The following is a 23847-nucleotide window of genomic DNA, read 5'->3' as shown; positions in this document are numbered from 1 at the left end:
GTGTCTCTGACTTATTGAAACCCCACACATATAACAGTTGATTATTACATAATCAGAGAAATATGTGACGAGCAATGCCTTAGACTTGAGCACCCTGTGCAGCACAACAGAAATAAAGGAAGAAAATAATCAAGAATTAACAATAACATGCTTTGTGGAAGATAGGCAAACCAGACCTCTACCATGCTGAGTATTTTTTTCTTATGATTTTATTTTTAAGTAAATCTCTACACCCATTGTGAGGCTCAAACAACCCCAAGATCAAGAGCACACTCCACTGACTGGCAGCCAGTGCCCCTGCTGGGGAGTATTTTAATATTCATATTGGAGAGTAGTTTTTATGTACAGAAAAGAGATTTACTCTGGTTTCCAAATATTAATACCTGATTTATTAAGGCTCTACATATAGAAAGCCTAGATTTCCCTTAAGCTTTTATATTCAACTTAGACTTTTTTTTTAAAAGATTTTACTTTTAAGTAGTCTCTACAACCAATGTGGGGCTTGAACTTACAAACCCAATGTATTTTATACACAAACAAATGTGTAAACCATGACTGGATCTTAGTTTGAAAAGCACACCTTTCTTTTTTTAATTGAAGTTAATTAACATAGTGTTATATTAGTGTCAGGTGTACAACACGTTGACTGAACAAGTATATACATCACTCAGTGCTTGCCACAGTATGTGCAGTTAAAACGTTAGTACAGTACTATTAACTCTATTCCCTATGCTGTACTTTTCATCTTTTTAACTTACTATTATCTTTTAACTGATACTTTGCCAGGTAAGCACAGCCTCTTTAAGCCTTTAAATAGCATTTCTGGGACAACTGGGAAACTTAATATATTCAAATATTAATTTTCTAAAGTATGACAATGGTTGTACAAGTAAATGGCCTTTTTTTTTTTTTTTGAATGGCCTTATTTTTAAAAAGTGCATGGTGGATTTTTAAAAAATGCATGGTGGGGCACCTGGGTGGTTCAGTGGGTTAAGCCTCTGCCTTTGGCTCAGGTCATGATCCCAGGGTCTTGGGATCAAGCCCCGCATCGGGCTCTCTGCTCTGCGGAGAGCCTGCTTCCTCCTCCATCTCTGCCTGCCTCTCTGCCTACTTGAGATCTGTCAAATAAATAAATAAGATCTTAAAAATTAAAAAATTAAAAAAAAAATAAAAAATGCATGGTGAGGGGCGCCTGGGTGGCTCAGTTGGTTAAGCATCTGCCTTTGGCTCAGGTCATGATCTCAGGGTCCTAGGATCGAGCCCTGTATTGGGCTCCCTGCTAAGTGGGGAACCTGCTTCTCCCTCTCCTACTCCCCCTGCTTGTGCTCGCTCTATCAAATAATAAATAAAATCTTGAAAAAATGCCTGGTGAAATATTTAGAGATGAATATTTAGAAATATTGATATTTAGAAATATTTTTTTTTAAAAGATTTTATCTATTTATTTGACAGAGAGAAATCACAAGTAGATGGAGAGACAGGCAGAGAGAGAGAGAGGGAAGCAGGCTCCCTGCTGAGCAGAGAGCCCGATGCGGGACTCGATCCCAGGACCCTGAGATCATGACCTGAGCTGAAGGCAGCGGCTTAACCCACTGAGCCACCCAGGCGCCCGATATTTAGAAATATTTAGAAATGATTCAACACTCAAAGTTGTAGCCAGAGAGAGAGGAAATAAATATGGCAAAATGCAACAATCGTTAAACTAGGTGGTGAGAATATGGATACTCATTTTTTCAATTTTTTGGATGTTTGAAATCATCTGTAATACAAAGTTGAAAAAATATCAAATATGCATGGATTCCTCACACGACCTTGAAGAAAGCAAATGGTAGACGAGTACTGCATAGTTTATTTCCTCATCCGCATAGACAGATAGATAAACAAAGATTTTATTTATTTATTTGAGAGAGAGAGTGTGAACATGCATGGATGGAGAGGGAGAGGGAAGGGGGAAAGAATCTCAAGTAGGCTCTGCCCTGAGCATGGACTGGGACTCGATCCCACAACCCATGAGTTCATGACTTGAGCCACAAGTCTGAAGCTTAGACCATAAGTCTGAAGCTTAACCAACTGAGTCAACCAAGCAACCCTGCATATATATACATATATATATATATTTTTAAGATTTTATTTATTTATTTGACAGAGAGAGAGACCACAAGCAGGCAGAGAAGCAGGCAGAGAGAGAGGAGGAAGCAGGCTCCCTGCTGAGCAGAGAGCCCGATGCGGCGCTCGATCCTAGGACCCTGGGATCATGACCTGAGCCGAAGACAGAGGCTTTAACCCACTGAGCCACCCAGGCGCCCCTGTTATTATTATTTTTATTCTGGCTTAAAATTTCAAAGCCATCTGTAAGTACCCTTCTCCTGATTTCATATCACCCATCAAGTCTGATCTTTCCCTTATTCATATTATCAATCTTTTCCTATTAAGCCTATTATAGCCAGGCTCACAGTTCAAATTCTCAGATAAATTCTAATCTAGGATTTTGTGTCCTAACTCTAGCCATTTTCTCCTTTTAGATAACCATAAAAAAATAAGGTCAGGGGCGCATGGGTGGCCCAGTGGGTTAAGCCTCTGCCTTCGGCTCAGGTCATGATCTCAGGGTTCTGGGATCAAGCCCCACATCGGGCTCTCTGCTCAGTAGGGAGCCTGCTCCCCCTCTCTCTGCCTGCCTCTCTGCCTACTTATGATCTTTCTCTCTGTTAAATAAATAAATAAATAAAATCTTAAAAAAAAAAAAAGGTCAAATAAATCATCCTAAAACAATGATGGTATTTTCTTAGTCAAAGATGCTAATAAATGGGGATGCCTGGGTGGCTCAGTTGGTTGAGTGGTTGCCTTTGGCTCCAATCATGGTCCCAGGGTCCTGGGATCGAGTTCCGCATTGGCTCCTTTCTCAGCGTGGAGCCTGCTTCTCTCTCTGCCTCTGCCTGCCACTCTGCCTGCTTGTGCTCTCCCTCTCTCGCTAACAAATAAATGAATCTTAAAAAAAAAAAACACAAAAAAAACAAAAAATGCTAATAAATGGATGAAATCTTTAAAAAAAAGACAAAAAATAAATGAAATAAAATGTTATTAGAAGTTAGGGGGTAGGGTACCTGGGTGGCTCAGTTGTTAAGCATCTGCCTTCAGCTCAGGTCATGATCCCAGAGTCCTGGGATCGAATACCACCGCAGGCTCCCTGCTCAGCAGGAGGCCTGACTCTCCCTCTTCCATTCCCCCTCTCTCATCATCTCTCTGTCAAATAAATAAATAAAATTAAAAAAAAAAAAAAAAAAGAAGTTAGGGGGTGCCTGGCTGGCTCAGTTGGTAAAGCATGTGACTCTTGGTCTCGGGGTTAAGTCTGAGCCCCATGTTGGGTAGAGAGATTACTTAAAAATAAAATCTTAAAAAAAAAGTTAGAAAACTGTCAGAACACCCATCTTACAAATGAAGAAACTGAGGTTCAACTAAGAACCTTTCCTAAGGAGTAAGGCTTTCTGCTCACCTTACTATACCCAATTAGTCACGAATTCTGCCACTTTTACTCCCTAAACATTTCTCATATCTGCCTCTCCTCACCATCCTACCAACCCCAAAGTAATACTAACCCATATTTAAAATAAAGTCAGGGCCTCAGATGATGTCATTTTAACCTTTACTAATGCTGAGACATAGATACTGTTATCATTCCCATTTTACACAGAGGAAAGCTGAGGCTTAAAAAAAGGGTCTTAACATTTAACAAAGGCGTGCATGGGTGGCTCAGTTGGTTAAACACCTGACTCATTTATATATTTATTTGAGAGCACATGAGCAAGCAAGGAGGGGGAGCAGGGGAGGGGGCAGAGAGAGAATCTCAAGCAGACTCCCTGCTGAGCACAGAGCCCCACATGGGGCTCAATCTCACAACCCTAAAATCATGACCTGAGCTGAAATTAAGAGCTGGACACTTAACCAACCAAACCACCCAGGCACCCCAAGTGTCTGACACTTGATCTCAGCTCAGGTCTTAATCTCAGGGTCACCAAGTTCAAGCCCATGTTGGGTGTGGAGCCTACTTTATTTTCATTTTTTTTTAAGATTTTATTTGTTTATTTGACAGGCAGAGATCAGTAGGTAGGCAGAGAGGCATGCAGAGAGAGAGAGGGGGACACAGGCTCCCTGTTGAGAAGAGAGCCCAACGCCGGGCTTGATCCCAGGACCATGACCCGAGCCGAAAGGCAGAGGCCTCAACCCACTGAGCCACCCAGGCACCCCATGGAGCCTACTTTATTTATCTTTTTTTAAGATTTTATTTATTTATTTGACAGACAGAGATCACAAGTAGGCAGAGAGAGAGAGAAGCAGGCTCCCTGCTGAGCAGAGAGCCTGATGTGGGGCTCGATCCCAGGCCCCTGAAATCATGACCTGAGCCCAAGGCAGAGGCTTAACCCAATGAGCCACCCAAGTGCCCCTGGAGCCTACTTTAAAAAAGAAAATTTGCCCAAGGTCACACGGATACCAAGTGGTGTCTTGGTAGGATGAACCCAGGCTGTCTGGTTAATTACCTTGTTTTTAGTATATGTGCTGCCGAAGCGAGCACAATTACCTTGTTTTTAACTTCATCATTCTCACCTAGCTCCGTTAAAATATAAATCTGGTCACATGATGCTCTTGCTGAAATCTCTTCTGATTACAACGAATTCAAACTGACATAAGCCAGCCCCTGACACAACTGAATTCATCTCTTTGCTCACTACACTATAAATATGTATTGAGTGCCTCCTATATGCCAGCCCTTGTTCTAGGCACTGGAGATAAGAGCAAGACTAACACAGATAAAAGTACCTTTCTTCGGGGTGCTTATATTCAAGGGGGTCTTCTCAGTCTCTTTAAACATTTTCCAAGGAGTCTATACATTTGTTGCTCCTCTTACCTGGATCATTTTTTCTCCACATGGCTGGCTCTTTATATTTAGGGTCTCTGTTCCAGTAAGAGAGTCCTTCCTTTTCTAACCAATCTATTCAAAATAGGGTTCTTGCTCTCAGTTATCCTCTGTCGTCCGACTCATCTTCCTTTCTTCACAATATTTATCACAACTTAAAAATCACAATTACTGGGGTACCTGGGTGGCTCAGACGGTTGAGCGTCTGCCTTTGGGTTGGGTTGTAATCCTGGGGTTCTGGAATTGAGCCCCGTATCAGACTGCCTGTCAACAAGGAGCCTGCTTCTCCCTCTCTTTTATTCCTCCTGCTTGTGCTCTCTCACTCTGTCAAATAAATAAAATCTTTAAAAAAAAAAAACCCATAATTATTTATTTTGTTTACCCTGTCTTTCATACTATAAGCCTCATAACTACAGAGTTACATTAGTGCCTGGCAAAGCAGGCATGGGTAAATATTTACTGAATAAATTAATATAACAACATTAGCTGGCTATAGCTATTCTCTGGGCTTCCAGTCTTGTTTCATTGAAATCTACCCCCTCCCATACTGTGGTCAGGTCACTTACTTTCTTAAAGGCTTTCATGGGTTTCTCTTCTTAACTAACTAAGAATAAGCACACAATACCCTCCATGACAAGGGCTCTGAGCTCAGGAGCTCAGAGATGAAGCAGCATATAAACTAGACTTTGAATGAAGACACAATTTACCAGATTGAGAAGAGAAAGAAGAGAAAGGAAGATACCACTTTCTCTTCTTTCTTACCATTCAGAAACTTAAAAGAACACAATGCTTTTTTTTTTTTTTTATTTGACAGAGAGAGATCACAAGTAGGCAGAGGCAGGCAGAGAGAGAGGAAGGGAAGCAGGCTCCCTGCTTAGCAGAGAGCCCGATGGGGGACTCGATCCCAGGACCCCGAGATCACGACCTGAGCTGAAGGCAGCGGCTTAACAAACTGAGCTACCCAGGCGCCCCGAACACAATACTTTTCAAGAGAGTCGTTTCTGGTGTAAAGAACTAGGTGTGTTGATATAGAAACATTAGCTGGAAACAGACTGTAAAGTTTCACAAATGACATTAAAGAGTGAGGATTTGATGCACACAAGATGATACAATCTTAGAAAGTTTACAGGCATGGGAATGGTATGTTCCAATTAGTGTTTTAGAAATAAAAACACAGGGGTGCCTAGGTGGCTCAGTGGGTTAAAGCCTCTGCCTTTGGCTCGGGTCATGATCCCAGAGTCCTGGGATTGAGCCCAGCATCGATCGGGCTCTCTGCTCAGCAGCGAGCTTGTTTCCTCCTCTCTCTGCCTGCCTCTCTGCCTACTTGTGATCTCTGTCTGTCAAATATATAAAATCTTTTAAAAAAAAAAGAAAGAAAGAAAGAAAGAAAGAAAGGCAGACACAGTAGTGAGAATAATGGACTGGATAGGAAGAGAAACAAACACCAGTCAGAAGGCTGCTTAATGTGAAACAGACCACATTAAAAAATAAAGGCTAGAATCACAACAGGTGAAAGGGGGATGGAGAGGAGAGATTCAAAGGAATGATATTAAACACTCATCTACTTAATAAAAATTTAACATTATCTAGGTAAGAATTTCCTACACTGTGACCCATAAACTTCAACCAAAGACACAGTCCCAAAACGCCCTGGACCTTATTCTTCCACTACACATATTACACAGCTATGGTACCTGGCTATATTACATACATACTACCAAATGGATATGCTACTAAGTTGGGTGTCTCACAGACTGAGCAATAGGTCCTCAAAGGCAGGGACTATGTTCTATTCACTTCTTCAATATCCAAGGCAGTCCCTCGTACTTAATCTTTGTGAATGAACAAGTCGAAGAGTGCTTTATAACCGATAGAACTTGGAAACTAGATGGGCTTTAGGCCTAAAAAGGTCATTCCAGGCAAGAGCAAAAGACACCGGCAAGTAGGAAAGGTAAACCTGGGAAACAGATACTGCCTTCAATTAATAAGGAAGATGCTGGTCCGCTTGGTCCAGCCTTGAACAAGTCATGCTTATTTCCTGCCTGGAACATTGTCCCTATCCATCCTACTCCTTCCACATGGCTCTCTCCTTCATTTCAGGGGGGTATCTGTTCAAACATCACCTCACCCGAGCCCTTCCGTGACCAGCCTACCTGAAAACTCTATAGCATACTCCATTATCCTCACTTTGTAAACCTTCTCTCTACTGTATATGAGGATCGGCTCAGTTTTATTTCAAATCAAGTCCATCTGTCAGTTATTGAGATCAAAACCTACAGAATATAGAGACTGTCTTTCCTTTTTTTCTAAATTTCACTGCAAAAAGTCTAAGTTGTTGCCCACTTCTAAGATCCCTCAGTTAAGTTCTCCCAACATAAATGAGATGCCACAGAGAACATCAATTTCTCACAAGACACATATGGCAGACCGTCCCAGAAGTAGGCAAGAAAGAATTTTATATACCATAATGGAGAAGTTTCTAGGAATGGAGCAGTACTCCATAAAAAAAAATAATCGAGATTAAATTAATTAACTTTAAGGAACTACGGGAGAATAGGTTACAAACGCAAGATATCTGAGAGCACAGAACGAAGAGAGACACTCTAATTTTATGTCTACTTAAACAAGTAGTTTTCACAAAGCTAATTACATAGGACGTCGCAGACCAGAGGCAGGCTTATGTGGGGGCGAAAGAGCCCAGGTGAATCTTATCCTGAGTCAGGGGACACAAGGCAGCTGTGCGCTCCAGAGTGAACTTTACCTATTCTGCCTTCCCCACTGGAAAACCGAAAAGCCTGTGAAGTGGTTAAATAAATTTAAGTCAGATATTCTGGAGAGAGGTGGTCAGTAGTGACTTCATACTGCACTTGGGTAAAAAAAACCTATAGATCTGGGACCCACAGACTCACACTTGGGACGGCCGTGGGAGAGAAATGCACACCCAGATTCAAGTCGCCCTCGTGTCCCCACCAACTCCGCGCCAGGGTCGGCCCACCCCTGCGTGTCCCACAGCTTTAGCACACCGGGCGTGGGCACCTCACCTGCAGGCTTGTCTGCAGCCATCTTCACACCCCAGCTTATGTTCTTCCCCGCAGGTGGCGTGGCCTTGATTCCAGCTGCCGAGCCGGCTGCGATCCTGAACCTCGGAAGACGAGTCCACCCGGGCTCCGGGCCCCTGGGTTCCGGCCTGGGGAGTGGGCTGACGCGGGCTTAGGAAGTGACGAAGGCTAGCTCGCGTCGTCTAGCAACAAGAAGCAGCGTCTCCGGCCAGATAGCCCCACAGTCTCCAGCCAGACACTGCTTCCGCTGCACGGTTTCCCGGTATACACCACTTCCGGGGGCCGCCGCCCGTGTGGGAACTGCAAGCTGGTCCCGCCCCACGCTGGCGTCCCCCGAGCGCCCCGCCCACGGCGGCGCGCGTGTGTGCGTATGCGTGCGCGACCGACCCGATGGACGCTATCTTGGGGCTGTGGGCGTGTGCTGGGTAGCATGGGCGGGGTCTGCAGGCGATTACCTCTGGTTTATACTGCTTAAAATTCTGCAGTGTCAGAGCTTTCCTCCCGCATTTTACGTAAAATCACAATTATAACACTGTGTGCTGAGCAATGAGCCATGCGCTTGGCCTGTACACTTTCACTGATTTCTCCCAATTTTGTGAGAAGGCACTGTTGCTGTTCCCTTTTAAAAACGAAACATTTTATTTTAGAATAGTTTTATATTTACAGAACTATGGCAAAGATGATACACAGAGTTCCTGTATACTCCTCACTTTGTTTCCCGTGTTGTAAGCATCTTAAATTTTGACTAAATAACTGGTACATTTGTCACGTCTAAGAAACAACCTTGATTGAAACAACCTTGATTAACGAAATAATAATTTAATTATTATTTTAAAATATTTCTTAAAATCTATTTTTTAATTTCACCAGTTTTCCCCAATGCCCCCATTCTGTTCCATTATTCTGCCAAGGACACTACGTTACATTCGTTATGTCTTCTTATGCTCATCTTGACTGTGATAGTTTCTCAGATTTTTCCTGTCCTTGATGATTTTGACAGCTTTAAGGAGTACTGGTCAGGACTTTTGAATAACGCATATCTGATTTGATTTATTTTGTTCATGGTTATGAAGTTGGTACCCAGACATTCATCTTGTCAATTCAGAACAGAAGCAGTCAAGTTGTCCCCAGGCAAAGCTGGACCAAAGAAGGAACACATAGGCCTATCCCTTCAAGGGATAGGAATGCCTGCTTTATCTTCAAAAGCAACCTGTGGGACAAGTAGTTAATCAACACTACCCTAGAGATACAATTACCAAATATACCTAATGAAATCTTTAACATAAAGAAAAAAGGTATATTTTAGATTCCAAGTATCTTGAAATGGAAAAGACCTACAGAGGATCAGACAAAGTGGCACCAGGACACCCGCTAACTTCATGGGCCTTCAGTCAACAGGGTCTACCTTCTCAGGACACCCCTGCCCAATTAGCAAGGATCCAGTGGGGAAGTTACTTCTATCAGAGGGCTAAAAGCTATCAGTAGAAGGAGGAGGGGGAAGGGACAAAAGCAGGGAAGGAATGCATTTCGTTTTGCTGAATCAGCGGTTCCAGCCAAGAAGACTATCCAGCTAGGTGTTTCACCTGGTAGCCCCTTACATGAGACAGTTTGAGAGGGACTGGAGCTGAGGATCTGTGCAGAAGCCGCACTGAGTTGTTTTTTTCAAGATTGTATTTATTATTATTATTGTTGTTGTTGTTGCTGCTGCTGTCGTTGCTGTTTTTAGAGAGGGAGAGAGAGAATTTTAGACAGCCTCCACACCCAGCACAGAGCCTGGCACAGGGCTCGATCTCAGAAACCTGAGATCATGACCTGAGTCAAAATCAAGAGTTGGACACTTAACGGACTGAGCCACCAAGGTGCTCCCAAGAAGGTTTTATTTTTAGGTAATCTCTGTACACAACATGGGGCTTGAATTTACAACTCTGAGATCAAAGAGCTGCACGCTCTGTTAATTGAGCCAGCCAAGAGCCCCATTATTTATTTGTTTGATTATTATTATTATTATTATTATTTATCCCCCTGAGTTGTCTTGAAGTTGCCTTTAGTTCATTATAGTACTAATATCTCCTCCTATAGACAGGGTTTTCTGTCATTTTTTGAACATACCTATATGCACTAGCATGTTAATGTGTTAGACAAGCAGAGTTGAAGCAAAGAGTGTGGATAATAGAATATGTATAAGTTTCTTAATCTTGCCGATAAGACAGTGACTAAAAGCATCCTGTGCTAATCCATGGGAAGATAGTTCTTTGAGAACTTTCTCCTTTCACACAACAAGTAATAGAAAGTTCTTTGTTTTTGGAGTGTCTAGGTGGCTCAGTTGGTTAAGCATCTGCTTTGGTTCAGGTCATGATCTCAGGGTCTTGGGATCAAGTCCCACATCAGGTTCTCTGGTCAGCCGGGAGTCTGCTTCTCCTCACTCTCCCTCTGTGTTCTCCTCTCTCTCTCAAATGAATAAATGAAATCTTTAAAAAGTTTGAAAAAAAGAAAGGTTCTTTGCTTTCCACACTTCTTCGGGATTTGCGCATCCCAAGTGTACCACCCATTGAGTTCAGTTACAGTTAGACTAGGATTATGGGTTTTTAGGAGGAAAACCAGAGGTGACTTGCCATCCCCATCACATCAAGTGAAGAGTACATGCTAGCAAATGATGATGTTAACTGTGATCCCCTGGCTCAGGGAGAGTCTGTAAAATTACCTCCATACTCTACTGTTTGGAAGTGAGTCATTAAGTGCAGTTCACACTTAGGTTGGGGTGTGGAGGATGTTTTAAATTCTACCTCCCACGGTGAGGAGTATGTATATAGATAATCTTCTCTAAGAGAGAATTTGTCTCTTCTCCCCCATTTAGTTACTTATTTAATCATAAATCTCATGAGTATGGACTCATGACTATTTTTACAATCCAATATTAAGTTATTTTGTTGCTGAAATTGTTTCAGCTTTATTAATTAGGAGCTTCTTCAATAGGCTCTTGTGTCCCTTTTAAGTGGTTGCCCACTTTAAAAAAAAACCTCTTTTATTTGCATTAATATTCACATAGAAAAGTGTGCAAATCATAAGTACAGTTTATTAAATTTTCAACATAGCCACATAACTAGCACCCAGAGAAAAAACAACCAACTATCTGTAACTAGAGGCCCCCGTCATGCCTCCTCCATTTCTCACAAGAGTAGTCATTATACTGATGGCTAACACCATGGATTAGTTTCACCTATATTCAGATTTAATACAAATGGATCATACAGTATATATGTATACACACACACACACAATTTTTAAAAATATTTATTTATTTATTTATTTGAAACCAAGCTGTGACTTGCTCTGACCAACAGAATGCAGAAGGGAGGGGCGCCTGGGTGGCTCAGTGGGTTAAGCCCCTGCCTTCGGCTCAGGTCATGATCTCAGGGTCCTGGGATCGAGTCCAGCATCGGGCTCTCTGCTCGGCAGGGAGCCTGCTTCCTCCTCTCTCTCTCTGCCTGCCTCTCTGCCCACTTGTAATCTCTCGCTGTCAAATAAATAAATAAAATCTTAAAAAAAAAAAAAGAATGCAGAAGGGACAGTGAGCCAGGTTTGGGTCTAGTCCTTCAAAAGTATTACAGCTTCCACTTTTCCTCTCTTGTTCTTGCCACCAAGGTGTAAGGAAGCTCAAGCTGTCCTGCTGGAGAGAGACCACATGAAGGAGACCCAAGATGCCCCAACTGAGAGCCAGCACCAAGGTCCCAGACATAAGAATAAAGTCTTCTGCTTTTCTTCTTTTTTAAGATTTTATTTATTTGAGAAACAGTGAGCATGTGTGAGCTGGGAGAGAGGCAGAGGGGGAAGAAGAGGGAAACGGAAGGAAAGAGGGAAACAGGCTCTGTACTGAGCACCGAGCCTGACACCGGCTTAATCCCAGGACAGTGAGATCATGACCTGAGCTGAAACCAAGAGTTGGACGTTCAACTGACTGAACCACCCAGGCACCCCAAGAATGAAGCCTTCTTGAATCTTCTAGCTCAACTCAGCTACCAACTCAATGTAGTCACATGAATGATCTCATCTAATACCATACAAAGTAGAAAAGCCGCTCAGTCAACCCCCAGAATGGCAAAAAATATTAAGGCATTGTTGTTGCATTTTTTAAATCTAATTTTAAAAATTAAGATATAGGGGCGCCTGGGTGGCTCAGTGGGTTAAGCCGCTGCCTTCGGCTCAGGTCATGATCCCAGGGTCCTGGGATCGAGCCCCGCATCGGGCTCTCTGCTCAGCCGGGAGCCTGCTTCCTTCTCTCTCTCTCTCTGCCTGCTTGTGATCTCTCTCTATCAAATTTAAAAAAAAAAAAAAAAAATCTAAAAATTAAGATATAATTAACATACCATGTAATTCACCTTTGTAAAGTGTGCAATTCTGTGGTTTTTAGTACATTCATGATGTACAGTCATTACCAATTTCTAAATTTTTTTAAAGATTTTATTTTTAAGGAATGCCTTATTTTTAAGATTTTATTTTTATTTCAGTCGGTTAAGCGTCTGACTCTTGATTTCAGGTAAAGTCATGATCTTAGAGTGGTGAGATCAAGCCCTGGACTCTGCTCTGTACTGGGCCTGGAGCTTGCTTGAGATTTTCTGTCTTCCATTTCCCCTCTGTCCCTCCCTGCCTCTCCCTTTCAAACATATGCATGCTCTCTCTCTCAAAAAAAGCGGGTGGGTAGGGGAGAGCCGGTGGAGAGGGAGAGAGAGAATTCCAAGCAAGCTCCACACCCAGCTCAGAACCCCACTTGGAGCTCAATCTCATGACCCTGAGATCACAACCTGAGCCAAAATTAAGAATCAGATCCTTACACTTCTGAGCCACCCTATTGCTCCCCAACCTTATTCTTTTGCATGTGGATGTACAAGTTGTTCTTCTAAACTGCTAAATTTGAGGGTGTAACAATAGTTAACTGAAACACCATCTCCCAGTTCTTCATTCCCTATCTGGTTCAACCAACCAACTGAGGTCTGTGGATTCTACCTCCTCCATTTAATGGATCCTTCCATTCTCACTGCCACTCTATACCCAAGTCATTATTGCTTCTGAGACAAATGCCACAGCAACCTTGTCATCCAGTCTTTCCCCTTCCAGAATGTCTTCATTTAGCCAAAGATAGATACTTTATTTTTTATTTTTTAAAAATGATTTTATTTTTATATTTGACAGAGAGATGGAGAGCATGAGCAGGCAGAGCGGCAGGGAGAAGCAGAGTGAGAAGCCGACTCCCCTGCCGAGCAGGGAGCCTAACACGGATGTCAGGCTTGATCCTAGGACCGTGGGATCGTGACTTAAGCTGAAAGCAGATGCGCAATGGACTGAGCAACCCAGGTGCCCCAAGACAGGTTTTTTAAAATGCTAATCTGATCATGTCCATACCCATTTAAGACACTTCCTTGCTTTTAGCCCCAGTTCCAAACTCCTTAAAATGACTTTTAAGACACTTCATGACCTGCCTATAATCCCTTTTCAGTTTCTATCCCATACACAACCTCTTTTGTAGCTAATGCCATTTCCTTCATGGGAAACATGGGCATCATTTTCTCAAAAAGATGTTCCTGACTGCCAAAGGCTACTAAGCATTTTCAAATATTCTCTCGCACTACAGAAGCAATCTCGTGATATGAATCCTCTCTCTGTCACCTAAGCTGTAATCTCCAAATACTGTCTTTAAATACCATCATTGTATTGATGCTTAGCAAGCGTGCCAATGAATGCAGCATGTGTATGAATGCAGCATGACTTTAAGATAATGAGAATTCTGGGACGCCTGGGTGGCTCAGTCGGTTAAGCATCCAACTCTTGATTTCAGTTCAGGTCATGATCTCAAGGTTTTGAGATGGAGCCCTGTGTCAGGCTCTGCACTGGGTGTGGAGCCTGCTTAAGATTCTGTCTCCCAGGGCGCCTGGGTGGCTCAGTTTTTGGGCATCTGCCTTCAGCTCAGGTCATGATCCTGGAGTTCTGGAATGGAGCCCAGGATCGGGCTCCCTGTTCAGTGGGAGGCCTCCTTCTCCCTGTCCTTCTCCCCCTGCTTGTGTTCCCTCTCTCGCTGTGTCTCTATCAAATAAATAAATACATCTTTTTTTTTTTTTAAGATTTTATTCATTCATTTGACAGAGAGTGAGAGAGACACACAGAATAGAAGCAGAGGGAGAGGGCAAAGGAGAAGCAGGCTTCCCACCCAGCAGGGAGCCATAGGCAGGGCTTGATCCCAGGACCCTGGGATCATGACCTAAGCTGAAGGCAGAGGCCTAACCCACTGAGTGGGTTAAAAAAAGATCTTAAAAAAAAAAATCAGGCAGGGAGCCTGATATGGGGCTCGATCCCAGGACCCTGGGATCATGACCTGAGTGGAAGTCAGAGGCTTATCCCTCTGAGCCACAGGCGCCCCTTTATTTATTTATTTGATGGAGAGATCACAAGTAGGCAGAGAGGCAGCCAGAGAGAGGAGAGGGGGGAAGCAGGCTCCTTGCTGAGCAGAGATGCCGATGCAGGGCTCGATCCCATGATGCTGAGATCATGACCTGAGCTGAAGACATAGGCTTAACCCACTGAGCCACCCAGGTACCCCTCTTTTACAGTTTCTTAAAGAGGTTTTGCAATGATTGCTTCTTTTCATCCTCAAAATTGTTGTAATATGGATATTCAAACCCATTTTTTTTTTTTTTTAGATTTTATTTATTTATTTGAGAGAGAGAGAGACAGTGAGAGAGAGCACGAGCGAGGAGAAGGTCAGAGAGCGAAGCAGACTCCCCATGGAGCTGGGAGCCTGATGTGGGACTCGATCCCGGGACTCCAGGATCACGCCCTGAGCCGAAGGCAGTCGTCCAACCAACTGAGCCACCCAGGCGTCCCTTCAAACCCATTTTTAAGGGTGAGGAAATTGGGGCTCCAAGAAGTAAATCTATGAATCATTTTGCTCAGCTAGTAAGCGTCAAACTGGAACTTGGAAAGAGTTCTTGGACTCTAGACCTGGTCTTCTTTTTTTTTTTTAAATGATACAAAGGGCTAAATCAAATGTTATTCCCATAATAAAATTTCTGGTTGAAACTACAAATTATTTTGCAAATAATTCATCACAGTGAATACATAATTACCAACAAATATTTCAAAGATGTAAAAGCATATATTTCTATTCATTTTGTCAAAGCAGTTACATCCAAAGGGATTGACATTAAGTTCCTGTCCCAACTTAACTTTTCATTCACAGTCTGTTCAAATCAAGCTTCTAAGGCAAAACTATTTGTTAACTTAAAGTGTGCCAGTAATCATTTGACCCAAATCTGGTGAATTTTTTGTGACCCTGAAATGGATCCAAACAGTGCTGAACACTCACTTCAAGTGGAAAAATTTAAGGAAGTGCCAAAAAATTCAGTAATCAAGATGAACAGTATTTTGAGGCGATATTTTTAAAAATCAGGAATTAATATATTCATGATGAGCAGTATATCAATATTTTAAGTAACGATGGGTTTAAAGTAAGTAAATACTGATTCTTCCTTTTATCTCAGGTTTCAGTATGTCTCAGCACAGCACTGTTACTGATCCTGTTATATTAAAAATTTCAATTTTTTGTTCTTTGTGGATTTTATTGTATTCATTTTTATTTCAAAATATTGCATTAATATATTATTTATCTTAATTGCTTTCTAAGTTTTTTGACACTCCATTAAATTTTGCACCCAAGGTCAGTGCTTCACTTGCTTTATCCTATGTGTGGCCCTGTACCCAAAGGCTATGTCACCAGAATGTCTGGAGCACAGTGGCATTATCCAATTTTGTATAATAGTCTTTCCTACTGTCTTACAGATGTACGAGTTAGGATAAATTCTGGTTTTGTATAGTTGGGTGTATAAGTTAGTTTTGCTTTTAAAGTGTTTCATTTAGAGTTATACTTGGTATATGATATACAGTGTGTGAGATACAATTTTAAGCACAGGATGCCCAGTTAAATTTGAATTTCAGATAAATATTATTGTTATAAATATATTCCAAATATTGCATTGTTTATCTGAAATTCAGATTCAACTGGTATCCCATGTCTCCCCTCCCATTGCCTAACTCTGGCAACTCAAGGTATCCAGGAGTTAAGAACCATTCTATTTTATCTTATTTTATTATTATTATTTTTTAAAGATTTTATTTATTTAAGAGAGAGAGAGAGCTAGAGGGAGAAAGCATGAGAGCGGGGAGGGTCAGAGGGAGAAGCAGACTCCCCACTGAGCAGGGAGCAGGATATAGGACTGCATTCTGGGACTCCGGGATCATGACCTGAGCTGAAGGCAGACACCCAACCCACTGAGCCACCCAGGTGTGCAAGAACCATTTTGAAAAGAAATACGAGAAACAAGAAAATGTAATGTTAACTACTTAAGTTTGAAACTAATGGGGTGGATCCTCTCTGCCCTCAGATCTCATTTTTGCCCTTGCTCTGCTCTGCTTTGTATCACCGGGCTGGCTCCTATAGGCTATTTCCCACTCTCCCAAGTTAGCTGATTTCTGACCAGGTCCAGCCAATGAGAGGCATCACTGGGAACTCGGAAGGCAAGTGGAAGGGAGAAACCAGGGGTATTTCTCCTCTTCTTTCTCTGCCTCAGGTAGTCTTTCTGGCAAATTCTTCTTCCCTCAACAGGGATTTGCTCAATTACCCCAGCCCCTGGACTTGATGAGTTTCTGCAGCTTCCTTTCTTTCCCCGCCTTGTTCCAGCAGTAGGCAATAGTGGTGTCTGGCTCTTTTTTTTTTTTTTTTAAAAGATTTTATTTATTTATTTGACAGGGAGAAATCACAAGTAGGCAGAGAGGCAGAGAGAGAGAGAGAGAGAGGAGGAAGCAGGCTCCCTGCCGAGCAGAGGGCCTGATGCGGGACTCGATCCCAGGACCCCGAAATCATGACCTGAGCCGAAGACAGCGGCTTAACCCACTGAGCACCCAGGCGCCCCGGTGTCTGGCTCTTTTAAGGGCTGAGTTGCCTCCTTGCCTAGCCAGATTTCTGGGCCCCTCTCTCCAATTTCCTGTATTGGGTCTTTCCCCCTTTTTTCAGTGCTTAGAGTGGTTTCTGTTTTCCCAGTTAGACTCTGACCAATAGAAATCCTTTGGCAGGGACGCCTGGGTGGCTCAGTGGGCTAAAGCCTCTGCCTTCGGCTCAGGAACGGCTCTCCATCAGGCTCTTTGCTTGGCGGGGAGCCTGCCTCTCCTCTCTCTCTGCCCGCCTCTCTGCCTACTTGTGGTCTCTGTCTGTCAAATAAATAAATAAAATCTTTTAAAAAAAATCCTTTCGCAGGGCGCCTGGGTGGCTCAGTGGGTTAAGCCACTGCCTTCGGCTCAGGTCATGATCTCAGGGTCCTGGGATCGAGTCCCACATCGGGCTCTCTGCTCAGCAGGGAGCCTGCTTCCCTCTCTCTCTCTCTCTCTCTCTGCCTGCTGCTCCGTCTACTTGTGATCTCTCTCTGTCAAATAAATAAATAAAAATCTTTAAAAAAAAAAATCCTTTCGCAAAAGACTTAGAAACAACATGCTGAGTTAGGGAGTCTCTTCTCATCCTAAGCCCTCCTAAAGGAGGTTCGATATTCCTTCTGGAGGCTTCCTACAAATGGCATTTAGATTTGTGTCTTTATCATTATTTCTGAACCACTAATATGCAAATACAAGATATTGTTGCTAGAAGTCTTAATAATATACGTGGGATTTCACAATTATATATAGTACCTTTAAGAGAATTAGTCTGGGGGTGCCTGGGTGGTTCAGGTGGTTGAGCATTTACCTTCAGCTCAGGTCATGATCCCAGGGTTCCCTGCTCCCTGGGGAGCCTACCACTCCCCCTGCTTATGCTCTCTCTGGGCCTGTCAAATAAATAAAATTTAAAAAAAAAAAAAGGGGGGGGAGAGAGAGAGTGAGAATGATTCTATCATTAACCTAGTGTTTTTCATGACTCTTTGGCGCCACCTCCAGTGGACATTTCTAATTTACAAGTGAAGAAAAAAATGTATGTGTGTTAAACACACTTTAATTCTCTAACATATGACTGAGATTATTTCAATTGTAAACACGGGAAAATTAACTAACCAGGGTTTTTAAAATCCTTGTCATCATAATTATGAGCTATTTCACAAACAAAAAATGAAGAATATGACAAGTTTATTTACCACTCAGATTTAACAAAGTATTTGTCACATTTGCTTTGAATATTCTTTTGAAAAATATGCAAATCATTATTGGAAAGATGAGTCCAGTTTATGTTCCCTTCCTGATTGCATTTCCTTTACTCCCTTCCCAGTGATACCCACTGTGCTATAGATAGTATGTATCTTTCTAGTCCATGTTTAAAACATATAAATAACACATTATTAATCATTCAACTTTATATAAGTATTGCACAGTTATTATTCTGAAACTTTCTTTTTTTAACCCAACACCATAGTTTTGATATCAAAATATATATTTATAAAATACATAGTATTCATATTAAATATATTTATATAAGTATATGTTAAAATATACAAAATATAATTTATATTAAACTATATAGTGTATTTTATGCTGTTCAGTATTCTACTAACTGATTATCACTAACTGTATTATACTTTTGTATACTACAAAAGTATACTTTTGTAGCATGATTCCTAAGTAAAAGTCTTATAATTAATATAGGCATTAATTATCTCATTGATGGAAATCTGCAAGTAGGATGTTCCATTGCTAGATTAGCAACTCAGCAATGTCAGGATGCAATTTGGTCTCCCTGGGATCCTTTTTGTCTTCCCCTGGTGGTCCTAAAATAACTGCCACAGCTGTGCTCTTGCTTGCCAGTCCAAAGCAGGAAGGGAAGGAAGGGAAGCAAAGAAGAATTCCCATTTTCTAGCCTTATTCTCTATATGATAGCAACCACATTCCATCAGTGATAAGGCACACATTTTTTTATTTATTTGACAGAAAGATCACAGGTAGGCAGAGATGCAGGCAGAGAGAGAGGGGGAAGCAGGCTCCCTGCTGAGTAGAGAGCCCAATGCAGGGTTTGATCCCAGGACCCTGAGATCATGACCTGAGCTGAAAGCAGAGGCTTAACCCACTGAGCCACCCAGGCACCCCGAGGCACACATTTTTTTAACTACTAAAAATCCCACAAATCCAACACTTAAAACTGAAAATGCTTTCTTATACCTTAAAATTTTTGTTTTATACTCTTAAAAATAGCCCTTTAAACTTAGACACAAAATTTTTAGAATTATATATTACTCTTCAGTACACAAAATACGAATATAGAAGTGAAATAAATTAGTTAAGTGTATTTTCAGGATGTCTTCTCACCAGAATTCCACTCTAAATCACTTTTCAAATCAGCACCTTCCATGTCCATGTTTTCCCCCATAATGTTGTTACCTTCTGTGCCCTAAAGAACACTGGCTGTGTCTCATCTCCTCACAGAATGTTGAAGACCCATTCTGCAAGTTGTAATTCTAGTACTTTCTGCATCTTACAAGATGTCATAAAGGGTAGGTTTTCAGATCATGTTTGCACACATGCAGAGTTGACGAACCCACTATACCAGCCAACCCATGACAGTGTTCGTGAGATGCTATCCACTGTGAGAAGCCTGCCAGCTTTAGAAATGAAAGAATGATTGTGTGCCTTGGCATCAATGAAGCATGGTGGAACTTCCCTGGACTCTCCCTCTTTCCCTTTGTTCTCATTGGCAAAGTTGTGGCCTGCCTGCCATTGCATCAATACTGATAAGAAGAAATGAGATTCCAACTCGTACCTTGGATCCATCACACCGCAGTCACAAAACATTTCTGTGAGGGAAAAATAAAATCAGGATTTTGTTAACTAGGAGGAATGGGTTACGGCTGCTGGCACTTTACCCTGTTTATCCCTTCTTTTATACACAGACATTGAACTCATCTACAGTTTGCATTTTGCAAAGCACAGGCCCTCTTGAACATGTGCATAGCCATAAAAGTTTCTCTAGGATATGTACTATCTACAGTGGGACTTAGCTGAATAATGGTGTACCCATATTTTCAGGATTTTTACTGTAAAATTTTCCAAACGTGCCCCAAACTAGAAAGTATAACAAACCCCATGTGTCCATCCCCTAAATTCATTTAACCATAGACTTGTTTCATCTACCCCTTCTCTCCGTTGTATATTTTGCTGGAGTATTTTAAAGCAAATCCCGAACATTGTACCATTCACCTCTAAACACTTCAGTATGCAACTCAAAAAGAAATCTTTAAATATTTTCTTGCGTGACCACAATGCCATTATCACATCTAACAAAATGCAAATAATTATTTAATATTATTCAATTACCCAGCCATACTCAAATTTCCTCGATTATAATAAAAATTCTTTTTGTAATTTCTGTTTAGAATCAAGATCAAACAGGATCCATTTTATTTGGTTGTTATGTCTCTTGTGTTTCTCATAAGTCTTTCAAATCTTATGTTTCTCTTAATCTAGAACAGTCCCCTCCCCTTTTATTTTTCCTTTCATTGACTTGCTGATGAAATTAGAGTCTAATATAAAGTCCCTCCTTTGACATTTTGTGTATTGCTTCCTTGTGGACTGCATCCTTTACGCTCAATATTTACTGTGGACTAGGGGTCAGTTTTAAAGGTTTGATTGCATTATTATAATTATTTTTAAAGATTTTATTTTATTTTTTATTCTTAAAGATTTTATTTATTTATTTGACAGACAGAGATCACAGGTAGGCAGAGAGGCAGGCAGAGAGAGAGAGGAGGAGGCAGGCTCCCCGCTGAGCAGGGAACCTGATGTAGGGCTCGATCCCAGGACCCTGGGATCATGACCGGAGCCGAAGGCAGGGGCTTAACCCACTGAGCCACCCAGGCGCCCCTAAAGATTTTATTTTTAAGTAATCTCTACCCCCAGCATGGTGTTCAAACTCACAACCCCAAAATCAGGACTTGCATGTTCCACTGACAGAACCACAGGTGCCCCGGTTTGATTTCATTATGACTTAAATTTTTTTTCCTGAGAATCCTCACTAAACGGGGCTGTGTACTTTCTGTACCCACATCAGGAGGCATGGGATGCTGGTTTCCTCACTTTTTGTGACTTTAAGATTGATCGTTGAGTTTGGTTGGTGATGACCTGTTTTTATACATTTCCTATCAGTTTTTCTTGTAGTTGTTTTAGCAGCATTAATGACTATTGCCTGAATCAGTTATTTCACTAATGGTTGAAACAATTTTCTAACTTGGATATGCCTGCATTTGTTAACTAGAATCAGGGCTAAGCAAGTACCTCCTTAAATTTTCTACCTTAGGCCGTTGATTCACCTTTCCCTCGTCCCAGCCCTATCTAGAATTCTTCTGTACTGAAACAGGTTCCCTTATCTACGGGCTATTAGTTTATACTGAAGTTTTATTTGTATTAGAAAAGCAGAAATGTTTAGTTCTTTTCCTATAATTAACAATTTTCAGAGGAATAAGTTGATGGCCTGGCTATATCCAGGACTATTTCCTTTTTAAAAAAATTATTCTGAACTCATGACTTTTTATATATTCAATATGTTTTAATCAACTGCAGTCCTTACCCTTTTTGAAATGAAAATTATTCCATGTGTGCCTGTGGAGGCACACAACCCCAATGTTTTGTTTTCTTTTTAATTCTACCACTCATTTAAAACCTTATTTAGCTGTTGTAATGTTTGTGTTTTAGATATACCCTCATGTTTCTCCAGTGTCTTTGCTCATCCTTGCTTCCTTTTCAAAGAAATAGCTATATTGAGATATAATTCATATACCATACAATTCATCCACTTAGAGTGTACAGTTTGGTGGTTTTAGTATCTCACAAAGTTGTGCAACCATCACCATTATATAATTCCAGAACATTTTATCACTTCCTAAAGAAACACTGCATGCATCACTGGTTCTCTCCTGGTGTCCCATGTCCCGGCTCCTGGCTATCACTAATCTGCTTTCTGTCTCAAATTGACTATTTGGGGTTGCCTCTTCTGGACACCTCACACAAAGAGAATCATACAATGTATGCCATCTGTGACTGACTTTTTTCACTTAACATGTTTTTAAAATTTGTCCATTATTGTAGCATATATCAGCACTCCATTCCTTTTCATGGCTGACTAATATTCCCTTGTTTGTGAATACTGCATTTTGCTTACTAATTCATCAAGTGATGGCCATTTGGGTTATTTCCACTTTGAGGATGTTAAGAATAAGGATTTTACCCATTTTATTTTAAACTTTTTTCAAATAATTTCCACGCCCAACATGGGGCTCTAATTCATGATCCTGACATCAAGAGTTACGTGTTCTACCAACTAAACCAGCCAGGTGCTCCTCTTTGTCCATTTTAAAGTTCTTAATTTTAAGAATTTAATTTTTAGGGGCGCCTGGTGGTTCAGTGGGTTAAAGCCTCTGCCTTCTGCTCAGGTAATGATCCCAGAGTCCTGGGATCAAGCCCTGCATCAGGCTCTCTGTTCAGCGGGGGAGCCTGCTTCCCCTCCTTCTCTCTCTATCTCTCTGCCTGCTTGTGATCTCTGTCTGTCAAATAAATAAATAAATAAAAATCTTAAAAAAAAAAAAAAGAATTTAATTTTTAGGGCACCTGGGTGGCTCAGTGGGTTAAAGGCTCTGCCTTCCGCTCAGGTCATGATCTCAGGGTCCTGCAATCGAGTCCCGCATCAGGCTCTCTGCTCAGCAGGGAGACTGCTACCCCCTCTCTCTCTGCCTGTCTCTCTGCCTACTTGTGATCTCCCTCTGTGTGTCAAATAAATAAATAAAATCTTTTAAAAAATAAAATAAAATAATATTTAATATTTATTTATTATATATTATTTTAAAGATTTATTTGTTATTTTAGAGAGAGAGAAAGAGGGAGAGAGAGAGCATGGGGGGAGGATAGAGAGAACCTCTAGCCAATTTCTCTCTGAACACAGAGCCCAATGACATGGGGCTAGATCCCATAACCCTGAGATCATGACCTGAGCCTAAACCAAGAGTCAGTCACTAAACCAACTAAGCCACCCAGGCACCCCATTTATACTTTAGTTTAAGAAAATTTTGCTTTCCTTTCATCTGGAACAGCCATCATCCAGTAATTCACCAAAATGACCAACACAAAGGGAAAAAGGAGAAGTGCCCACTATATGTTCTCTAGGCCTTTTAGAAAACATGGAGTTGTTCCTTTGGCCACATACATGGGAATCTACGAGAAAGATGATATTGGGGACATGAAGAAAATGGACACTGTTCTAAAAGGCATGTCCCACAAATGTCACCATGACAAACTGGAAGAGTCTACAACGCTACTCAACATGCTATTGGCATTGTTGTAAACACACAAATTAAGGGAAAATTCTTGCCAAGAGTATTAATGTATGCATTGAGCATATTAAACACTCAAAGAGCTGAGATAGCTTCCTGGAACGTGTGAAGGAATAAGACCAGAAAAAGAAGGAAGCCAAAGAGAAAGGTACTTGAGTTCAACTGAAGTGCCAGCCTGCCTCACCCAGAGAAACACATTTTGTGAGAAGCAGTGGAAAGGAGCCTGAACTGCTAGAACCCATTCCCTACGAATCTGTGGCATGATATATGTAAAGAAAATAAAAAACCTCAAGACAGTGTAAAAAAAATATTTAAAGATTTATTTAAGGGGTGCCTTGGTGGTTCAGTCATTAAGTATCTGCCTTCAGTTCAGGTCATGATCTCGGGGTCCTGGGATTAAGCCCTGCATCAGGCTCCCTGCTGGGCAGGAGGCCTGCCTCTCCCTCTCCCACTCTCCCTGCTTGTGTTCCCTCTCTCTCTGTCAAATAAATAAATAAAATCTTTAAAAAAATTAAAGAAAGAAAGAAAGCATGAGAAAGGGGGAGGA

At 41.5% G+C, this 23847-nt stretch overlaps 1 protein-coding gene and 1 pseudogene across 2 annotated transcripts in view; one reads left to right on the top strand and one right to left on the bottom strand.

Annotated features, from left to right (window-relative positions):
- Positions 1-8242, bottom strand: part of CNOT10 (CCR4-NOT transcription complex subunit 10) — a 78312-nt gene extending 70070 nt beyond the window's left edge. For both annotated transcript variants that reach the window (XM_044252758.1, XM_044252759.1), the window contains exon 1: positions 7951-8242. In XM_044252758.1, the coding sequence (XP_044108693.1) occupies positions 7951-7972 (22 nt within the window). In that variant the 5' untranslated portion in view covers positions 7973-8242. The remainder of the gene's footprint in view (positions 1-7950) is intronic.
- A 14838-nt stretch (positions 8243-23080) lies between these two features.
- On the top strand, positions 23081-23564 carry LOC122910589 (annotated as a pseudogene).
- Positions 23565-23847: the final 283 nt, after the last annotated feature.

The sequence above is a fragment of the Neovison vison genome, chromosome 6 (genome assembly GCF_020171115.1).
Source record: "Neovison vison isolate M4711 chromosome 6, ASM_NN_V1, whole genome shotgun sequence".
NCBI lineage: Eukaryota > Metazoa > Chordata > Mammalia > Carnivora > Mustelidae > Neogale > Neogale vison.
This window is presented reverse-complemented; position numbering and strand designations above follow the sequence as displayed.